This window comes from Vespa crabro, chromosome 15, assembly GCF_910589235.1.
Source record: "Vespa crabro chromosome 15, iyVesCrab1.2, whole genome shotgun sequence".
NCBI classification, from domain to species: domain Eukaryota; kingdom Metazoa; phylum Arthropoda; class Insecta; order Hymenoptera; family Vespidae; genus Vespa; species Vespa crabro.
Genome location: NC_060969.1, coordinates 3,078,115 through 3,098,114, shown reverse-complemented (window position 1 = coordinate 3,098,114; position 20,000 = coordinate 3,078,115). Strand labels below are relative to the sequence as shown.

Genomic DNA, 20,000 nt, shown 5'->3' with positions numbered 1-20,000 from the left:
CGGGTATAACGACCGACATAAAAGTTTCTCAACCGATAAATGAAGAGCATATACAATATAATTTTTCCATATTAGATGGAATCTATTATTTTCAAGTAGCAGCTATCCATCCCAATTGTAGCATATACGGATGTATTAATGCCACCTCACCGTTCATAAGTATAAGTACGTATTGATCTTTCCTTAATCTTACGTTTATTGTAAATATTTATGTAATTATCTTCAAATAATATTTAACAGGAGAAGCATCGCATCGTTTACTCATTATGATAATTAGCATTATATGGATACCACCTGTGATATTATATGCGCTTTACCACATATATAAGTTATGTACAAAAAATGGTAAGATCGTCTGTTTCACATTGATATAAAATTTCATTATTGTCTTTGTACTCGTCATAATATAATAAAATAAAATATTCTTTGTCATTCCGTTATATAAAAAACAAAAAACGAAAACATTATAGCAAAGAAAGACAGAAAGAAACCAAATTGTTTAATAGTATACTCGCCAACGCGCGAATCACATATCACGGTTATGGCAGAATTAACAAAATATTTAAGATGCTGTAATATTAATGCCATGATAGATATGTTCGATATCTCGGAGACTGTATCAAAGGTAAGGGTAAATATATTAAAAAAAAAAAAAAAAAAGAAAATATTCCAATTGTTCTTCCTCTTCGTCTCTCAATAATCAAACTTGTCTCCCTTTTTTTCTTTTTTTTTTCTTTTTCCTTTCTCTTTTCTTTCCTTTTCAGGACGTAGAACTTTGGTGTAGAACCGCGTTTAATTCTGCTGACATTATTCTCATTGTGACCTCACCACCGTCTAACAAACTTGTACCAACAATATACGAGAACATAGACACTTATATATTGCAATTGATTAGAGAAAATTATGGACAAAGAAATAAAAGGTATTATATTCTACAATTGCCATATTGCAAATCAACTGATTTGCCGGACGAGGCAAAACGTTTTCAACGTTTTCGTATGCCCGAAGAATTAACTAAATTAGTGAGGACAGTTCACAATATTGATTACATTAGATTCTTTGATTTATCAAATAAGGAAGTACTATTGGAAAGTATAAAATTAGCTCAAGTAGAGATGTTAGACGATGGCACTGGTAGTGATCACAAGAGTGCTGATGAAACTGGTACGTATTACAACACACACACACACACACACACACACACACTCTTTATGTATATATATATATTTAATTTATAAATAAATAAATATTTAAAAACATATCAATAATATCTTGAATTATATTTTCAGACGATCTTTTACCATCCGTATTACCAACGAATAATATTAAAAAAGAAGATCTGAATCACCAGGACGATAACAATTCAATGTCTTCGAATGTTGTAAAGGACGAATTTAATAATTCATTAAAAAGAAAATATTGTGAACTTCAAGGTGAAAAAGGTATTATTACCGTCCACTCGGATTCAGACGAGCAGTAGTATATAAACATAGTATTGAAAAAGAAAAGAAAAGAAAAGAAAAGAAAAGAACAAAAAATAAACAAAGCAATTAATGTTTTGTTCTTATTATACGAGGCTGTTTCACAACGATACCTTTATAATTTATCACATTTTTATACCCCGTGTTATAACGACGACCACGTTTAATAAATGTTTACGACGATAATTATTTTTCTCTCTTTTCAACTTTATTTCAATCATAATAAACAAATCTTTCTTTTTTCTCTCTCTCTCTCTCTCTCTCTATCTCTCACACACACTTTCTTTTTATCCATACACGTTAATAATTATAACGAAACGATAATGGCACTGCAATAATCGCATTGATAAACAATCTAACAAAAACAAAACAAATAAAAAAAAAAATAAGATCAAAATAAAAAAAAAAAAAAAAAAAAAGAAAAACATGAAAGTAAACGAAGCACTTACGTTACGAGGTAAAGAGAACTAAACTAATGGAATGTTTTATTTTTTCTTTTTTTTTTTTTTCCTTTTTTCTTTTTACATAAATACAAAAAGAGATGACTTTTCTTTCGAATGATTTTGTGAGAATAAGGTACGGAAATCCAGTCTTCTTTGTATATATAGTTGTATCTGTGTTTCTCCTCCCTCTCTCTCTCTCTCTCTCTCTCTCTCTCTCTCTCTCTCTCTCTATCTCTCTTTCTGTGAGCGTGTGTTTCCCCCTCTAAAAAACACGTACACGGCAATAAAACTTTTTTTTTTTTTTTTTTTTTTTTTTTTTTATATTCATACTAAAATCTCCCTTAATCATTGCCATATTTCAATTTTAAACAACGACGTGCGCATTATTTATATCTTTTTAAAAAGCTATAAAAAGAAATTACTCGTTTGTATGTACGTACGTACGTACGTACGTGTGTGTGTGTGTGTGTGTGTGTGTGTGTGTGTGTGTGTGTGTGTGTGTGTGTGTGTGTGTGTGTGTAATTTGAGAAAAGAAAACCAATGTTTCATCCTTCAATCGAGATGATCATCATATTATAGAGATCTATTATGATCAATAACGAAGATTTAGATAATGATCCTTTAAAGAGGAAGCCATTTATGTATGTATATCTCTCAAATGCATTGCTGATAAAGCTTTCATACGAGAAATTATTTTCTCTCTCTCTCTCTCTCTCTCTCTCTCTCTCTCTCTCTCTCTCTCTCTCTCTCTCTCTTTTAAATGCGATTAGCAATGTGCACGTGTGAAACTTTGTACGTTCGCTTGTACATACAAATCATTCACAGTATTATGTATATCGTATATGTATATATATATATTATATATATATATATATAAATATTTATATATATTATATATATTATATATATAAATATTTATATACATACATATATATATATATATATATATTATATATATAAATTAGTTTTTCTTAATCAAGAATCGCGTTTATGTAATAGTTGTAATATTTTTGATAGTAAATAGCTGTAGGTACTAGTAAATAGTAATAATATTAATAGTAATAGTAGTAGTAATAGTAGTAATAGTAATGCGAAAAAAAAGTGCTGTTTCGCTTAAGTACAAGAAAAAGATGTTTTATACATAAAAATATGTTAATCTAACTCGATATTTTTCTTTGTTTGTTTGTTTGTCTCTCTCTCTCTCTCTCTCTCTCTCTCTCTCTCTCTCTCTCTCTTTCTCTATCATTTTTGGTATAACAATTAAGAGCTACGAGAATTTTTTCTCGTGATCACTTTCATCAATGATATCGTAATATCGAAAAATCATTTCTCCGTCGTATCTGTCATCGTCGTCAATATCATTTTAATCATCAATCGTCAATCGTCATCTGTCTTGATCATCGGAGATCAAATCGTTGGAAAGATCTTCCTTAAAAAAAAAAAAAAGAAAAAAAAAAAGAAAAAAATAAATAACGAAAAAGAAAAAGAGAAAAAAGAAAGACTCTCGAACATTTTAGATAAATGTTTTTTTTTGTTTTCTTCTTCGTCTTCTTTTTATCCTTTTTTTTTTTTCTTTTTCTTCTTCTTCTTCTTCTTCTTCTTCTTTCTCATCAATATCCTCAATCAGTTCTATCGTTGTCTTCCTTGCTTTCCAAACTACCGAACAACAATAAATCATCCGTTTCTTTAGTTTTCTTTCCTTGCATGTCTATATAAGACTGTGGCCGTTCATTCGGTGGTGTTTTAAGATCATTCTCGCTATTACTAGTTACACTCGTATTCCTTAATTTAATTGGACTTTCGTAATGATTGATGTTCAAGCTAGGTGGACGATCATTGACATAAGGTGATTTCACTGTTTCGCTTGGAAATGAAGCTATTGGTTCCTGCCAAAATGCATGAAGTTTGTCTACTTTATCGCACTTTGTCACAGGTTCCGACGATGGTTTACTGAGGTAATTAACCGTATCTGTCCTTAATATATTAACCTTGCCCTCTTCTAGACCTTGATCGCCTGAACCTAAAACAATAAAAATAAATGACTAATTGATGGATCGTAAAAAGATACCTTTCTTCCTCTTCTTTTTTTTTTTCTTTTCCTCTATTTTTCTTCTTCTTCTTCTTTTTTTTTCTTTTTCTTTTTTATTCCTTTTATCAGTAGAATTATAAATCGAATATTGTTTATATTAAATTCTTCAATTTAATCTCATAATATAATACCTTACAATGCAAAATATTTAATGAGAAATATTAAAGGTATTTATTAATAATAAGTAATTATTAATATTTATTAATAATATTTATTATTAATAATAATATTTCATATATATATATATATATATATATAAAATATTTCTATATGAAATTATCTCGATATAAGATATTAGAAATTTTTAATAACAAAATATATTTTATTATTAGAAATAATAATATTTTAGATTAAATTAAAAAAAAATAGAAATTTTTTTTTGTTTTATTTTTCTTCACGAAAATATAAAAATGAAATTATTAATGACATTATATTTGTATTTTCTCAAAATACTCACTGGTTGGACTATCTAATGCATGAAGAGAAGCAAAATATGCCTGATTATGGACGGTTCTTGGATTCAGATCTAAGTATTCTACTCCATCCTCTAACATGCGTTCCCAATGACAGGTGAGTTCTTTAAAAGATGGTCTCATTCCAGGTTCCTCGTGCCAACATGAGACCATCAATTTATATCTATAATAATCAAAACATCGAACTTTATAATTCTGATAAATTTTTTTTACAGATGGACAATAACTATACTATTATTATAATTTTCGACCTTTTATAAATGATAACTTTAAACAAAGAGATATTTATCAAACATTGTAACGATAAAGTTTTATAATTGAACATGTAATTATAGTTTTATAATTGACTTTTGTAATATCGATTAATTTATTACGATAAATTTTCTTATTTAGAAATAATGTATGATCATGTTAAATGACATAATTGTGATGAATTTTTATTTTTTACTAATGTAATTAATATTAATATTGTTGTTGTTGTTGTTGTTGTTGTTGTTAATTTCGAATTGTTTTGTTAATTGTCGAATCTACTCACAATTGTTGAGAACAATTAGCTGGCTTTTCCATACGATAACCAGCCTTTAAAAGATTGTAAAGATTATGAACGTCTACACCTGGATACGGTGATGCTCCTAAAGTGACCAATTCCCAAAGGAGCACACCGAAACTCCAAACGTCGGATTTACTGGTATAAACGTGATCTGCCAATGATTCCGGTGCCATCCATTTAACGGGTACTAACGTGAGAATGAGAGAGAATCGTGAAATATCGGAGATTAATAACGTGGAAATTAACGTTTGATCGATTGAAAGAGATGAAGAGAGTTTTCTTTTTTTTCTTTTTTTTTTTTTTCAATATCTTTTTTTTTTTTCAATATCTTTTTTTCTTTTCTTTTCTTTTTCTAATCCTAAGATATCAAAACGTAGATTTAACAAAGCAGCAAAAGAAAACTATAAAATAATTCTCTTTTATGTATCTCCTTTCTTCATAGATTCATGTTTTGGATCGTTAAAATTAATCAAAAGTTTTGATACTTGTTCTTTTGTTTCTTTTTTTTTTTCTTTTTTCTTTTTGCTTATTTTTTGTTCGTTCGTTTTTATATTTTATATACCTTATATATATATATATATATATATATATATATATATATATATATATATATATATATCCTTCAATATTTTTATATTATATATCGTTTGATCACTTTCTAAAATATCTTTTAAAATTTGATTTGAATTATATTATAAAAAAAGTATATATAAATATATATATATATATCACAATTTTCTATATTAATGTGAATAAATATTTTCTACGAAATTAAAAACTCTCTTCTCTGATTATTATATGAAGTAATTTTTTTTTTCTTTTTTTTTTTTTTTTTAATGAAATCATTACCTCGGCCTTTACTTCGTTTCAAATAAGCATCGTCCTCGTAAACGTCACGGGTCAGACCGAAATCCGAAATTTTACAGACTTTACCTGTCGCCAGTAAAACATTTCTAGCGGCCAAATCTCTGTGTACCAACTGTACAGAAAATATAGACAATTATTTTCTATAAAAATCGATCATCATGACATTATTTATGGTCTATCATTTATAAACAATATATACGTATCGTCTTCGTTCACGTATATTAAATAAGTTTTTCAATTGAAAAAGAGATTTCATACGTGAAATTATTTTAGAAATGGCATTTTATTTGTTAATTTTTTTGTTTTTTTTTTTTGTTTTTGTTTTTTTCATATTTTTGAAAAATACGATTGATCGATTATCATCGATTATTCGTGACTGAATATTTTTTTTTTTTTTTTTTTTTTTTTTTACAAACAAATATAGTTATCAATCGTTTGATAATCGTGAGTTGTTTTAAGCTGAAAACGTTTTGCTTGAGTCTCTTGAATGCGATCGCTAGGGACTAAAAATTTTTTCGTGCAATATGAATGCCATTGGTGAGTAACTACTATAACACGTTATAATATATAATGAGACATTAGCCTTTACGGCTGGACGCATATATGCGCCTACAGTAATCAAAGTTTTAATGATATGATTAAAATTTTACCTTAATATCTGCGAGATATGCCATCCCTTTACTGATCTGCCAAGCGAACGAAAGAATGTCGCGTGGAGTTATAGTATAATTCGACAAAGTATCGACCTGTTGTAATTCCTCTCTAATGTTATTCGGTGATGCGGAAAGAAGTGACGTCAAGCAAAGAACTCTCCCTTCGGATTCCAAATGTCGACTGCGTCTCAAGTAATTCCTACAATTTCAAAAAAAAAAAAAAAAAGAAGAAAAAAAAACAACAACAACAAGAAAAAAAGGAATTAATCACAATCTTTCTTTCTGTATCCACCTATATAAAAATAAAAATATGTTAAAAAGAAAGAAAAAAGAAAAAAGAAAAAAAAAGAAAAAAAGAAAATTATTTGCCTGATTAAAGACAAATTTTTAATTCTAAACTTTTCCATACAATTCTTTTCTCTTTGTTTTTTTCTTTTTTATTTATTTATTTATTATTTGTTTTTGTTTTTGTTTGTTTTGTTTTTTGTTTTTTGTTTTTTTTTTTTTTGAGGATAAAGAAAGATACAAATTTACACTTAGATATTAATTATCAATTACGAATAGACTTTTTCTTTTTTTTTTTTTTTTTGTATTTATCTTAAGCAAAGCTTTAAAGAATTTTTATCCTTCGTTATAATCAATCAAAACTTATACGCCGACGATTTGAAATATAAAAATTTTCCATGAAAATTTATACGAAGTTGAAATATGCGTCTACGTAGGGAGGATAAATTCAGTACCACGATGAAAAATTTAATTATCAAGGATGGAGACACTCTTTCTCTCTCTTTCTCTCTTCGATGTAAGTAACGTGACTTTTATTTTCAAGACTGGAATTCTAACGGTGAGAATAGGAGTGCAATTTACGGAATTCACTGCGTTATTTCCGCATAGGGATACACATACATACGAGCATAAGTTTCAAAGAAATGAGAGAGAGAGAGAAAGAGAAAGAGAGAGAGATTACACGTTTTTCATTCACGCAATTCATTCACATTTCGAGAGTTTAGATAGAAAATACCTATGGACTAAAGAGAAAAGGAATTCTTTTTATCTCTTCCACTTCGACTATGTATGTTATATTACGTAATTTACATGTATAGTAGACTCATAGGGTTAAAAGAAAATTCACGTTCTTGGAATACAAGGAATACTTTTCAAAGAGTCAATTTTCTTTTAAATTGACATGACAAAAAAAGAAAAAGAGAAAATTCGCAGTTAGAAAAAAACTTTTTTTTAAGGAAAATATATCTGTATTATTATTATTATTATTATTATTATTATTATTATTATTATTATTATTATTATTATTATTATTATTATTATTATTATTATTATTATTATTATTATTATTATTATTATTATTATTATTATTATTATTATTATTATTATTATTATTATTATTATTATTATTATTATTATTATTATTATTATTATTATTATTATTATTATTATTATTATTATTATTATTATTATTATTATTATTATTATTATTATTATTATTATTATTATTATTATTATTATTATTATTATTATTATTATTATTATTATTATTATTATTATTATTATTATTATTATTATTATTATTATTATTATTATTATTATTATTATTATTATTATTATTATTATTATTATTATTATTATTATTATTATTATTATTATTATTATTATTATTATTATTATTATTATTATTATTATTATTATTATTATTATTATTATTATTATTATTATTATTATTATTATTATTATTATTATTATTATTATTATTATTATTATTATTATTATTATTATTATTATTATTATTATTATTATTATTATTATTATTATTATTATTATTATTATTATTATTATTATTATTATTATTATTATTATTATTATTATTATTATTATTATTATTATTATTATTATTATTATTATTATTATTATTATTATTATTATTATTATTATTATTATTATTATTATTATTATTATTATTATTATTATTATTATTATTATTATTATTATTATTATTATTATTATTATTATTATTATTATTATTATTATTATTATTATTATTATTATTATTATTATTATTATTATTATTATTATTATTATTATTATTATTATTATTATTATTATTATTATTATTATTATTATTATTATTATTATTATTATTATTATTATTATTATTATTATTATTATTATTATTATTATTATTATTATTATTATTATTATTATTATTATTATTATTATTATTATTATTATTATTATTATTATTATTATTATTATTATTATTATTATTATTATTATTATTATTATTATTATTATTATTATTATTATTATTATTATTATTATTATTATTATTATTATTATTATTATTATTATTATTATTATTATTATTATTATTATTATTATTATTATTATTATTATTATTATTATTATTATTATTATTATTATTATTATTATTATTATTATTATTATTATTATTATTATTATTATTATTATTATTATTATTATTATTATTATTATTATTATTATTATTATTATTATTATTATTATTATTATTATTATTATTATTATTATTATTATTATTATTATTATTATTATTATTATTATTATTATTATTATTATTATTATTATTATTATTATTATTATTATTATTATTATTATTATTATTATTATTATTATTATTATTATTATTATTATTATTATTATTATTATTATTATTATTATTATTATTATTATTATTATTATTATTATTATTATTATTATTATTATTATTATTATTATTATTATTATTATTATTATTATTATTATTATTATTATTATTATTATTATTATTATTATTATTATTATTATTATTATTATTATTATTATTATTATTATTATTATTATTATTATTATTATTATTATTATTATTATTATTATTATTATTATTATTATTATTATTATTATTATTATTATTATTATTATTATTATTATTATTATTATTATTATTATTATTATTATTATTATTATTATTATTATTATTATTATTATTATTATTATTATTATTATTATTATTATTATTATTATTATTATTATTATTATTATTATTATTATTATTATTATTATTATTATTATTATTATTATTATTATTATTATTATTATTATTATTATTATTATTATTATTATTATTATTATTATTATTATTATTATTATTATTATTATTATTATTATTATTATTATTATTATTATTATTATTATTATTATTATTATTATTATTATTATTATTATTATTATTATTATTATTATTATTATTATTATTATTATTATTATTATTATTATTATTATTATTATTATTATTATTATTATTATTATTATTATTATTATTATTATTATTATTATTATTATTATTATTATTATTATTATTATTATTATTATTATTATTATTATTATTATTATTATTATTATTATTATTATTATTATTATTATTATTATTATTATTATTATTATTATTATTATTATTATTATTATTATTATTATTATTATTATTATTATTATTATTATTATTATTATTATTATTATTATTATTATTATTATTATTATTATTATTATTATTATTATTATTATTATTATTATTATTATTATTATTATTATTATTATTATTATTATTATTATTATTATTATTATTATTATTATTATTATTATTATTATTATTATTATTATTATTATTATTATTATTATTATTATTATTATTATTATTATTATTATTATTATTATTATTATTATTATTATTATTTATTATTATTATTATTATTATTATTATTATTATTATTATTATTATTATTATTATTATTATTATTATTATTATTATTATTATTATTATTATTATTATTATTATTATTATTATTATTATTATTATTATTATTATTATTATTATTATTATTATTATTATTATTATTATTATTATTATTATTATTATTATTATTATTATTATTATTATTATTATTATTATTATTATTATTATTATTATTATTATTATTATTATTATTATTATTATTATTATTATTATTATTATTATTATTATTATTATTATTATTATTATTATTATTATTATTATTATTATTATTATTATTATTATTATTATTATTATTATTATTATTATTATTATTATTATTATTATTATTATTATTATTATTATTATTATTATTATTATTATTATTATTATTATTATTATTATTATTATTATTATTATTATTATTATTATTATTATTATTATTATTATTATTATTATTATTATTATTATTATTATTATTATTATTATTATTATTATTATTATTATTATTATTATTATTATTATTATTATTATTATTATTATTATTATTATTATTATTATTATTATTATTATTATTATTATTATTATTATTATTATTATTATTATTATTATTATTATTATTATTATTATTATTATTATTATTATTATTATTATTATTATTATTATTATTATTATTATTATTATTATTATTATTATTATTATTATTATTATTATTATTATTATTATTATTATTATTATTATTATTATTATTATTATTATTATTATTATTATTATTATTATTATTATTATTATTATTATTATTATTATTATTATTATTATTATTATTATTATTATTATTATTATTATTATTATTATTATTATTATTATTATTATTATTATTATTATTATTATTATTATTATTATTATTATTATTATTATTATTATTATTATTATTATTATTATTATTATTATTATTATTATTATTATTATTATTATTATTATTATTATTATTATTATTATTATTATTATTATTATTATTATTATTATTATTATTATTATTATTATTATTATTATTATTATTATTATTATTATTATTATTATTATTATTATTATTATTATTATTATTATTATTATTATTATTATTATTATTATTATTATTATTATTATTATTATTATTATTATTATTATTATTATTATTATTATTATTATTATTATTATTATTATTATTATTATTATTATTATTATTATTATTATTATTATTATTATTATTATTATTATTATTATTATTATTATTATTATTATTATTATTATTATTATTATTATTATTATTATTATTATTATTATTATTATTATTATTATTATTATTATTATTATTATTATTATTATTATTATTATTATTATTATTATTATTATTATTATTATTATTATTATTATTATTATTATTATTATTATTATTATTATTATTATTATTATTATTATTATTATTATTATTATTATTATTATTATTATTATTATTATTATTATTATTATTATTATTATTATTATTATTATTATTATTATTATTATTATTATTATTATTATTATTATTATTATTATTATTATTATTATTATTATTATTATTATTATTATTATTATTATTATTATTATTATTATTATTATTATTATTATTATTATTATTATTATTATTATTATTATTATTATTATTATTATTATTATTATTATTATTATTATTATTATTATTATTATTATTATTATTATTATTATTATTATTATTATTATTATTATTATTATTATTATTATTATTATTATTATTATTATTATTATTATTATTATTATTATTATTATTATTATTATTATTATTATTATTATTATTATTATTATTATTATTATTATTATTATTATTATTATTATTATTATTATTATTATTATTATTATTATTATTATTATTATTATATTGATATGTAAAAGTTTGCTATCGTAATGATAATATTTTTACGTGTTATCATTAATTGAAAATCGTTTCCTGATATTTTTCTTATTGATTGAATTAAAAAATGATTAATTAAATTAATTAATATTCTTCGAACTAACCTTAACGAGCCAAATTCAGCGAACTCGATGATGAGATAAACTGGACCACCAGGTGAGGTGCAAGCACCGAGTAATCGAATAACGTTAGGATGTTGAGCTTCTTTTAAAAGTTGATACTCCGAGAGTAGATCGGCTAGTTCGGAAGCACAGGCATCTTCTTTTAATGTTTTTACAGCTACCGTAGTTGGTCCAAGCCAACCACCGATATCGATAGCTTTAGCTCGTAAAACTCGTCCAAATTCACCCTCTCCGAGAACTTGTTCGATCGTTAACCGAGAACGTGGAAATTCCCATTTTGGGTCCGGCTGAACACAAGTAAAGAAAAAATTTTTATGTCAATTGCTCAATTTCGTTCGATCAAATCGTTTTAATCAAAACGTACGATCAAATCGTTTTAATCGAAACGTTCGAACAAAATAAACAGTTTTCTTTTTTTTTTTTTTTTTTTTTTTTCTTTTTAATATATCTTTAATAATATTAACAAAGTCTATTGCAATTTCTCGAATATCATAATTTTAATATCGTTAAAGTTAATTTCATTTTGAAACTATCAAAGTATAATACAAATTACAATTTCTCTAATTATATTAATCATTTTCTGACCTTTAAAACGGTCAAATAAAATGCAATTTTTTTTTTTTTTTGTTTTCTTTTACAAAAGAACATCTACATCGACCATTAGAATCTCATTATAAAATCGTTAAGCGAATTGCTATTTTTATTCACGTGCGGTTATACTATCGAGTATTACTAACGTCACACTTCGAATGAATTGCCTGTAAATTGCGGCAATGAGTTAAAGGAAAAAAAAAGAAAAAAAAAAAAAAAAAGGAAAAAGAAGAAAAGAAGAAAAGAAAAAAAAATGGCATAATGAAAATTTTGCAGTTGAGATCCATCGGATAAGCTTGAACGGTTATCCTCCGCCCCCTCCCCCTTCCGCCCCTCGCCATTGGCGTAGATCGCCCACGCGAATCGATATGGTTCATGAACACGTGATACCTTTATCTACGAGCATAGCGTGCATCAACTATAAATGTCATCTTATACTTATTAATCTAAATTCAACGTTAGCGAGAACATAAATAATATTTTATATGCTGACCAAGAATTATCATTTGAAACAATTTTTATTCTGTATTCTTTACTTTTTTTCTTTCCTTTTTTCTTTCTTCTTCTTCTTCATTTTTAAACTCATTAAAAGCACTTCAAGAAAATTAAAAACAAATTCGACGAGTGGACTCGTTAGTTCGATTTATAAAAAAAAATAGAAAAAGATCATCTTTTTGCTTATTATTATTATTTTTATTATTTTTTTTTTTTTTCTAAATAATAATCAAACGCAAAAATTATATTGAGATCAACGATAAATGAATTGTAATATTTCAGAATGATCTATCTCGTATTTGTTAATGATAAATGAAATTTTCTCTCTCCTTTTTTTTCTTTTTTTTTTCTTTTTTTTTTTTTTTTGAACATCGACCACCATTTAGTTTTTATTACGTTTCGATAATTACGAAATCAGATACAGACATATAGAATACAGAAAAAGAACTAATTACAATTAAGTTAATTTGCTATGCCGCTAATTTGCGCTGCAATTATTTAAACCATGTCACACGATATTTAGAGCATAAGTTATTAAAGTGTTATACGAATTTAAAAGTCGACCAAATCTAGAATATTATCATTTCTATTTCTAAGCATGGCTAAAAGAGAACTGTCTCGTCAATTTTAATCCAATTGCGTGAAGCGTGACCGACGATCTTTTATCTTCTATAAGTTCTTCTAACGGAATAATGTATACTCGTAAATTATGTCAAACAAATAAATAGATTTGAATTAATAATAATTAAGTGCGAATTAAATCTGGATTATATAGATATCTATTTTCCCGTTAGGAGATATCATATCGATGTAAAACATTTTTTTTCTCTCTCCTTTCTCTCTCTCTCTCTTTTTTTTTTTTTTTTTTTTTTTTTTTTTTTTTTTTTTTTTTTTTAGATAGAATTTCATGCCGATCTCGTTGCAGAATTTCAATTAAGTAGTCTAATCGTTAGAAAATTATGGGTTCTTAGTAAATCCGATCGATTTAACTCGTGGTTGGACGTACCAACTGCTCCCGCTAAGGTCTACTTTACGTATACCTAATGCCCACCATGAACTTTACATAGAAAGAAAGAAAGAGAGAGAAAGAGAGAGAGAGAACGAGAGAGAGAGAGAGAACGAGAGAGAGAGAGAGAGATAAGACCAGAACAATTTCCGGAGACTAGTGCATTCTAGTTGAATTATTCCTTAGGTCATCAGAGGTATAAGCTTAGTAATGAATGGAACTCTCAAGTTTGAAGTTTTCAAGGACTTAAATTGCACGTGGAAAATTGGAAATTTTTTTTATTAGCGGGAAATATTAAAGAAGGAAGAGAGAAGAAGGAAATAAAAAAAAAAAAAAGGGAATTACAATCAAACTATCTATCTATCTATCTATCTATCTATCTATCTATCTATCTTTGCGGATTTACAAATCAGCGTGGATTAAGTTCTATTATAACGAGATCATATTTAAAGAGTCTCGGGAGAAATGATCTGCGACTGACATTGCAATTTATATATTCGATTGAAAAAAAAAAAAAAGAAAAAAAAAAAAAAAGAAACGCGTAGATAAGGAATGAACGATAAAATGCAGAAGTTAGAGAGGTAAGATTTCTTATTATCTTTTTTTTTTTTTTTTTTTTCTTATTTCCACCCTCTCTCTCACTTTTCTTTTTTTTCTTTCTTTCTTTTTTTTTTTTTTTTTTGATTTTTCTTCTCTTTTTACTGAATGTCCTCCACAGTCCTTGTCGTCTTTGCCACGTGCCTTTAGGGATACGATTTATAACTGCCTTTGAAATATTACCATCTCAGAATTGGAGGGTAAAAGAGAGAGAGAGAGAGAGAGAGAGAGAGAGAGAGAGAGAGAGAGAGAGAGAGAGAGAGAGAGGGAGGGAGGGAGAGTACTTGAGTATCAGAGAAAACTGATCCACAAGAGTTCATTTTCTCCCGTTTTACTCATGTTTCTGTACTTGATAAACCACATAATATGAATCGGTAATTCGTTATATAAAAAAATGATTTCTTTACATATTATTAAATCGAATAGATTTTGACAAGAATTTTTCTTTCTTTTTCATTGTTCATTTATTTATTTATTTTTTTTTTTTATTTTTATACGAAGCGACGAATATAGATTAAAAAAAAAAAAATAATAAATAAGATCTCTACTCTTTCATCGATCTCTATTGTACATTTTCATGTGAATTATCTTTAAATATTTTAAGAAATAATTAAGTTTTAAGAAATAATTAATGTTTCTTGTAATGTGTCCAAATCGAATGAATTTATTATTATATAAAAAAGAAAAAAAAGAAAAAAAAAAAACTATTAAGAAATAAAATCGTCTGATAAATATCTTTTAATATTAAAATATCATCGAAGTGATCCTTTCATCCAATTAATTGCTTTGAATCAGTCAATTAAAGTTTTCTAAAATTTTCCGAATTCTTATTCACTTCATTGAAGATTTCAATTAATAATAACAATAATAATAATAATAATAATAATAATAATAATAATAATAATAACGATGATGATGATGATGATGATGACGATGATGATGATGATATTTAAAGTATAAAGAAACAAAAAGAAAAGGAAAAATTATATAGACATTTTATTTACCGGACAAGTTTTAGGAAGTAGATGACGATTGACAGTAGCAAAAGTGTCAAGACCAATAGGAAGACTGTCACCACGATCGATATAATCCGATGGTAAAATTCCCATACCATTGGAGCCATCTTCCACTCTGTGTTTGCATTCTCGACGAGTACCCTTCTTTGTCATCCTGAAATGAAACGTTTACACGTGCGTTAAAAAGAGAAAGGGGACAAAAAAAAAAACAAAACAAAAAAGAGAAAATGATAAAGCGATGGAAGAAGAGAAAGACGCAAAAAGAAAAAAAAGAAAATTGCAACACCCCCTTTCCGTCCTTTTTTAAAACTGCAGGTTGTGAAACTTTTGCAATTTCGACTTTTCTCGGGAAGCATTCGCACGAGAGCGTATCTTTAAGTAATTGTGCTCTTTATGTGCTCTCGGAATCAGGACTTTTGCCGTGAGAAGAGATGAAGAAGATGAGGGTCAGAGGTCCTCGAAACTTTTCACTTCTATTTCATTTTCATCGTTATCGCGACGTAGTATAGTTCACATAAGTACAAAAAAAAAAAAAAAGAAAAAGAAAAAAAAAAAAAGAAAAGAAAAAACAAAACAAAAAAAATAATTCTCGTTAACACTCCTTTGTCATCTTCTTTTTTCTTTTTATTATTTCCTTTTTCCTTTCTCTTTTCTTCATTATTTCCTTTGCTTTTATCATAAAAAAAAAAAAAAAAAATTGTATGTCGCGTTGCGTAAAAAAGCGTTGACATTCTTTTTCCTTTATATAGTAGATAAAATACTAGAGAAAGATGGATTAATAAGAGAATGTGTATGTGTGTGTGTGAGAGAGAGAGAGAGAGAAAGAAGAGAAAAAGTAAATTGAAAAATGGAAGAGATGATAAGTTGAGACAAAAAATGAGAAATAAAAAATGTAAAACACGATTGAAAAATGTTAGGTATGTTCGTTTACATGTTCGTTAATGTATCTTAAAAAGAGAGAGAGAGAGAGAGAGAGAGAGAGAGAGTGAGAGAAAGAGATAAGACTATCGTTTACTACGAAAACAATAATACGTGTCACGATTAATTAATTATTATAATAATTATTATCATAGCGTTTCAACGCGATAGACATCCTGAACGCTAAGGTAATATCCTAATCGTGATATCAAGTAATATCATATGCATCGTATGCAACGTGATGCCATATAGATAAAGCATGTGATTTTACGTCATCTGTTATTAATACGTTTTATACCATAAGTTTACAATTTCATATATACATATACATATATTTATATATGTTATATAAAGCGTGTCCAATAACTAGATTTTCTAAGACAATTCATAATTTTTCTCACTATTTATCTGATCACGAATTTACTATATATCATTCTTTTAATTTCGCACGATTTATCGATGCATCGACTACTATTACTATTATTACTATTACTATTACTATGAAATGCGTAACTACTATTACTATTGCCACTATTACTACTAGTACTGATATACTGTTTTACACGACGAATGAATAATTTTTTCTCATTTTCAACGAATCTTATTCTTATTTATTTATTTATTTTTTTTTTTCTTTGCTTCTTCCATTTCTATTTTGAAATCTTACAAAGAGAACAGAAAAATGATTTTCTTAATTATATAAGTGAAAAAATATATCTATTCTTTTTTTGCAGACTTTTTAGGCTAATTCTTTTCTTTTCTTTTTTTTTTTTTTTTTTTTTTTTTTTTTTCTTTTTTCACCATATTAATAAAACCACAAATCCCAATTATTATCGTAGAAGATTGTAAAGTTTCGAGATTGAGTAATTGATTTCTTTTCTTTTTTATTTTATTTTTTTTTTTTTTTTAAATCACTTAAGAAACTTTTGATCCGTCCTGTATTTGTTACAAAAGAAGAATGTTTAAAAAAATTAAAAAAAAAAAGAAGATTAAAATTTAGAGGAAGAAAATAAATTCGTTAATTGTTAAATATAACTGAGATAAATGATATTTTCGAAATAAAAATTTTTAAATACATAATAATAATAATAATAATAATAATCTTTCATTACTGTTTTGTTATTTTAATTAATTGCGGTGCGTCATTGAGTGAAAAAAAAGGAAAAAAAGGACAAAAGAAATTATATGAAACACGAATTTAAAAAAAAAAGTAATTTGTTGAAACTGAAAAGACAACGATTATTCTATTCCCATAATAATAACGTCTATTGTAACTTATCTATCGTTTGGCACTTTAGTATCCATCTGTCAGCACACACATACCACTTGACTCGTGCAAACGTTCCTAATGCGACATGACTATCGGTTGTGTCTCTCTCTCTCTCTCTCTCTCTCTCTCTCTCTCTCTCTCTCTCTCTCTCTCTCTCTCATTCTCCCTCTCTCTGTTTAAGATTTATCTATTCAATCAATATTCTCGAGGTGCACTTTCGTCGCTATAATGCATTCTCGGCATTTCCTACGGTATTTTCTTTATTGAATTGAAACGAAAATATTAAAGGAAATCCTTCAAAAATGATAAAAAAAAAAAAAACAAAAAAGAAGATGACGTTTCCACATTTTTTAATAAAATCTTTTCGATATCAATGTCTTTTTATCTGTTATTATTTATTATATTTATTTTATCGTCCAAACACTATAAAAAAAAGAAAAAAAATATAATGCATATGTATATATATATATATATATATATATATATATATATATGTTTGTGTATAATACTAAATTATATAGGAGAGGTCAAAATTTGTTACAAGCTTATCGAGATTATTTATAACATTTTTTATAATCAAATTGTGTAAAAAAGAAAAGGAAGAAAAAAATTTCTAATACTATATTACACACACTAAAGAGAGAGAGAGAGAGAGAGGGAGAGAGAGAGAGAAAGAGATAGATAGATAGATGGATAGAAAAATTTGTTTAGTATTAATCGGGACATAATAATTATCTATGTTAATCGAAAAAGTAAATTTACCTGTACCTCCAAGTTGCAAGGAAACCAATGATAACAACAAAAACGAAGATGGCCGCGCTGGTGACGCTTATCATACAGATTGGTCCACAGGATTCATTGGATGCTGTAAAAAAGAAAGATGGAAAATGAGAAAGAGAGAGAGAGAGAGAGAGAGAGAGAGATAAAAAAGAAAAGAAAAAGAACAACTAATAAGTTTTAAAAGATATAAGCACCTTTTTGAGCACCGAGCACAGGTCCTTTATTTTTATCTTCGTCCTTTAATTTTCCATTTCCCTCTTTAATCGTTGATATAAGTTGACTACCCCCACCACCATTAATCTTTCGAAAGGATTCAAGGCCGCAGGTGCATTGTACCATGTCGTTGCACGAGCACATCCCCAAACCGCTTCTTATTCCACGACCACCCTTATTCATTTCGGCAAAATGGACTTCGGCTAAAAAGTATCAAATTAGGATGTGTCAGAAATAGGAGCGAGGGTGGGAGAGAGGTAGGTAGAGAGGACTCATATGTTATTCCATCATCTCGTGTCATTGTTTTTCTTCTTCCTTTGCTTTTCTACTTTTCTTTTTTTCCCTTTTACCTTTTTTTCCACCCCCCACCCCCCCCCCACTTTCATCTCGACGTGCAATTTATCTCTCAACGAAAATGAAATTATAATACAGAATTAAAATTGTCACAGCGTATTATCATCATGGTTTACGTTAATAAAATATTTACACAATGTCATTTATTACGATATTAATATCATTAATTTATATTGATTACAAATGCAATTTTAATTAAATATATAATTAAATGTATAATTATTATTCAACAATATGATAATTTATTACAATAATCTTTAAAAACTTAAAGGATTATTTTAATAAATTATATATATATATATATATTTAAAAAATCTTTC

General features: G+C 22.0%; 2 protein-coding genes across 4 annotated transcripts in view; one reads left to right on the top strand and one right to left on the bottom strand.

Moving 5' to 3' along the window:
- LOC124429309 overlaps positions 1-1,667 on the top strand; it is a 2,804-nt gene extending 1,137 nt beyond the window's left edge. For both annotated transcript variants that reach the window (XM_046974425.1, XM_046974426.1), the window contains 5 exons: positions 1-165; positions 241-345; positions 471-625; positions 765-1,164; positions 1,290-1,667. The exon at positions 1-165 is cut by the window's left edge and continues 141 nt beyond it. In XM_046974425.1, coding sequence (XP_046830381.1) covers positions 1-165; positions 241-345; positions 471-625; positions 765-1,164; positions 1,290-1,480 — 1,016 coding nt within the window. In that variant the 3' untranslated portion in view covers positions 1,481-1,667. The remainder of the gene's footprint in view (positions 166-240; positions 346-470; positions 626-764; positions 1,165-1,289) is intronic.
- Positions 1,668-2,100: 433 nt separating this feature from the next.
- LOC124429308 (proto-oncogene tyrosine-protein kinase receptor Ret) overlaps positions 2,101-20,000 on the bottom strand; it is a 57,729-nt gene continuing 39,829 nt past the window's right edge. The window contains exons 12-20 of one of the 2 annotated variants that reach the window (XM_046974423.1): positions 19,308-19,529; positions 19,096-19,198; positions 16,134-16,299; positions 12,423-12,727; positions 6,554-6,755; positions 5,886-6,015; positions 5,022-5,223; positions 4,471-4,649; positions 2,101-3,944 (exon numbers count right to left, since the gene is read on the bottom strand). In XM_046974423.1, coding sequence (XP_046830379.1) covers positions 3,544-3,944; positions 4,471-4,649; positions 5,022-5,223; positions 5,886-6,015; positions 6,554-6,755; positions 12,423-12,727; positions 16,134-16,299; positions 19,096-19,198; positions 19,308-19,529 — 1,910 coding nt within the window. In that variant the 3' untranslated portion in view covers positions 2,101-3,543. The remainder of the gene's footprint in view (positions 3,945-4,470; positions 4,650-5,021; positions 5,224-5,885; positions 6,016-6,553; positions 6,756-12,422; positions 12,728-16,133; positions 16,300-19,095; positions 19,199-19,307; positions 19,530-20,000) is intronic. The other variant, XM_046974424.1, reaches the window with a different exon arrangement.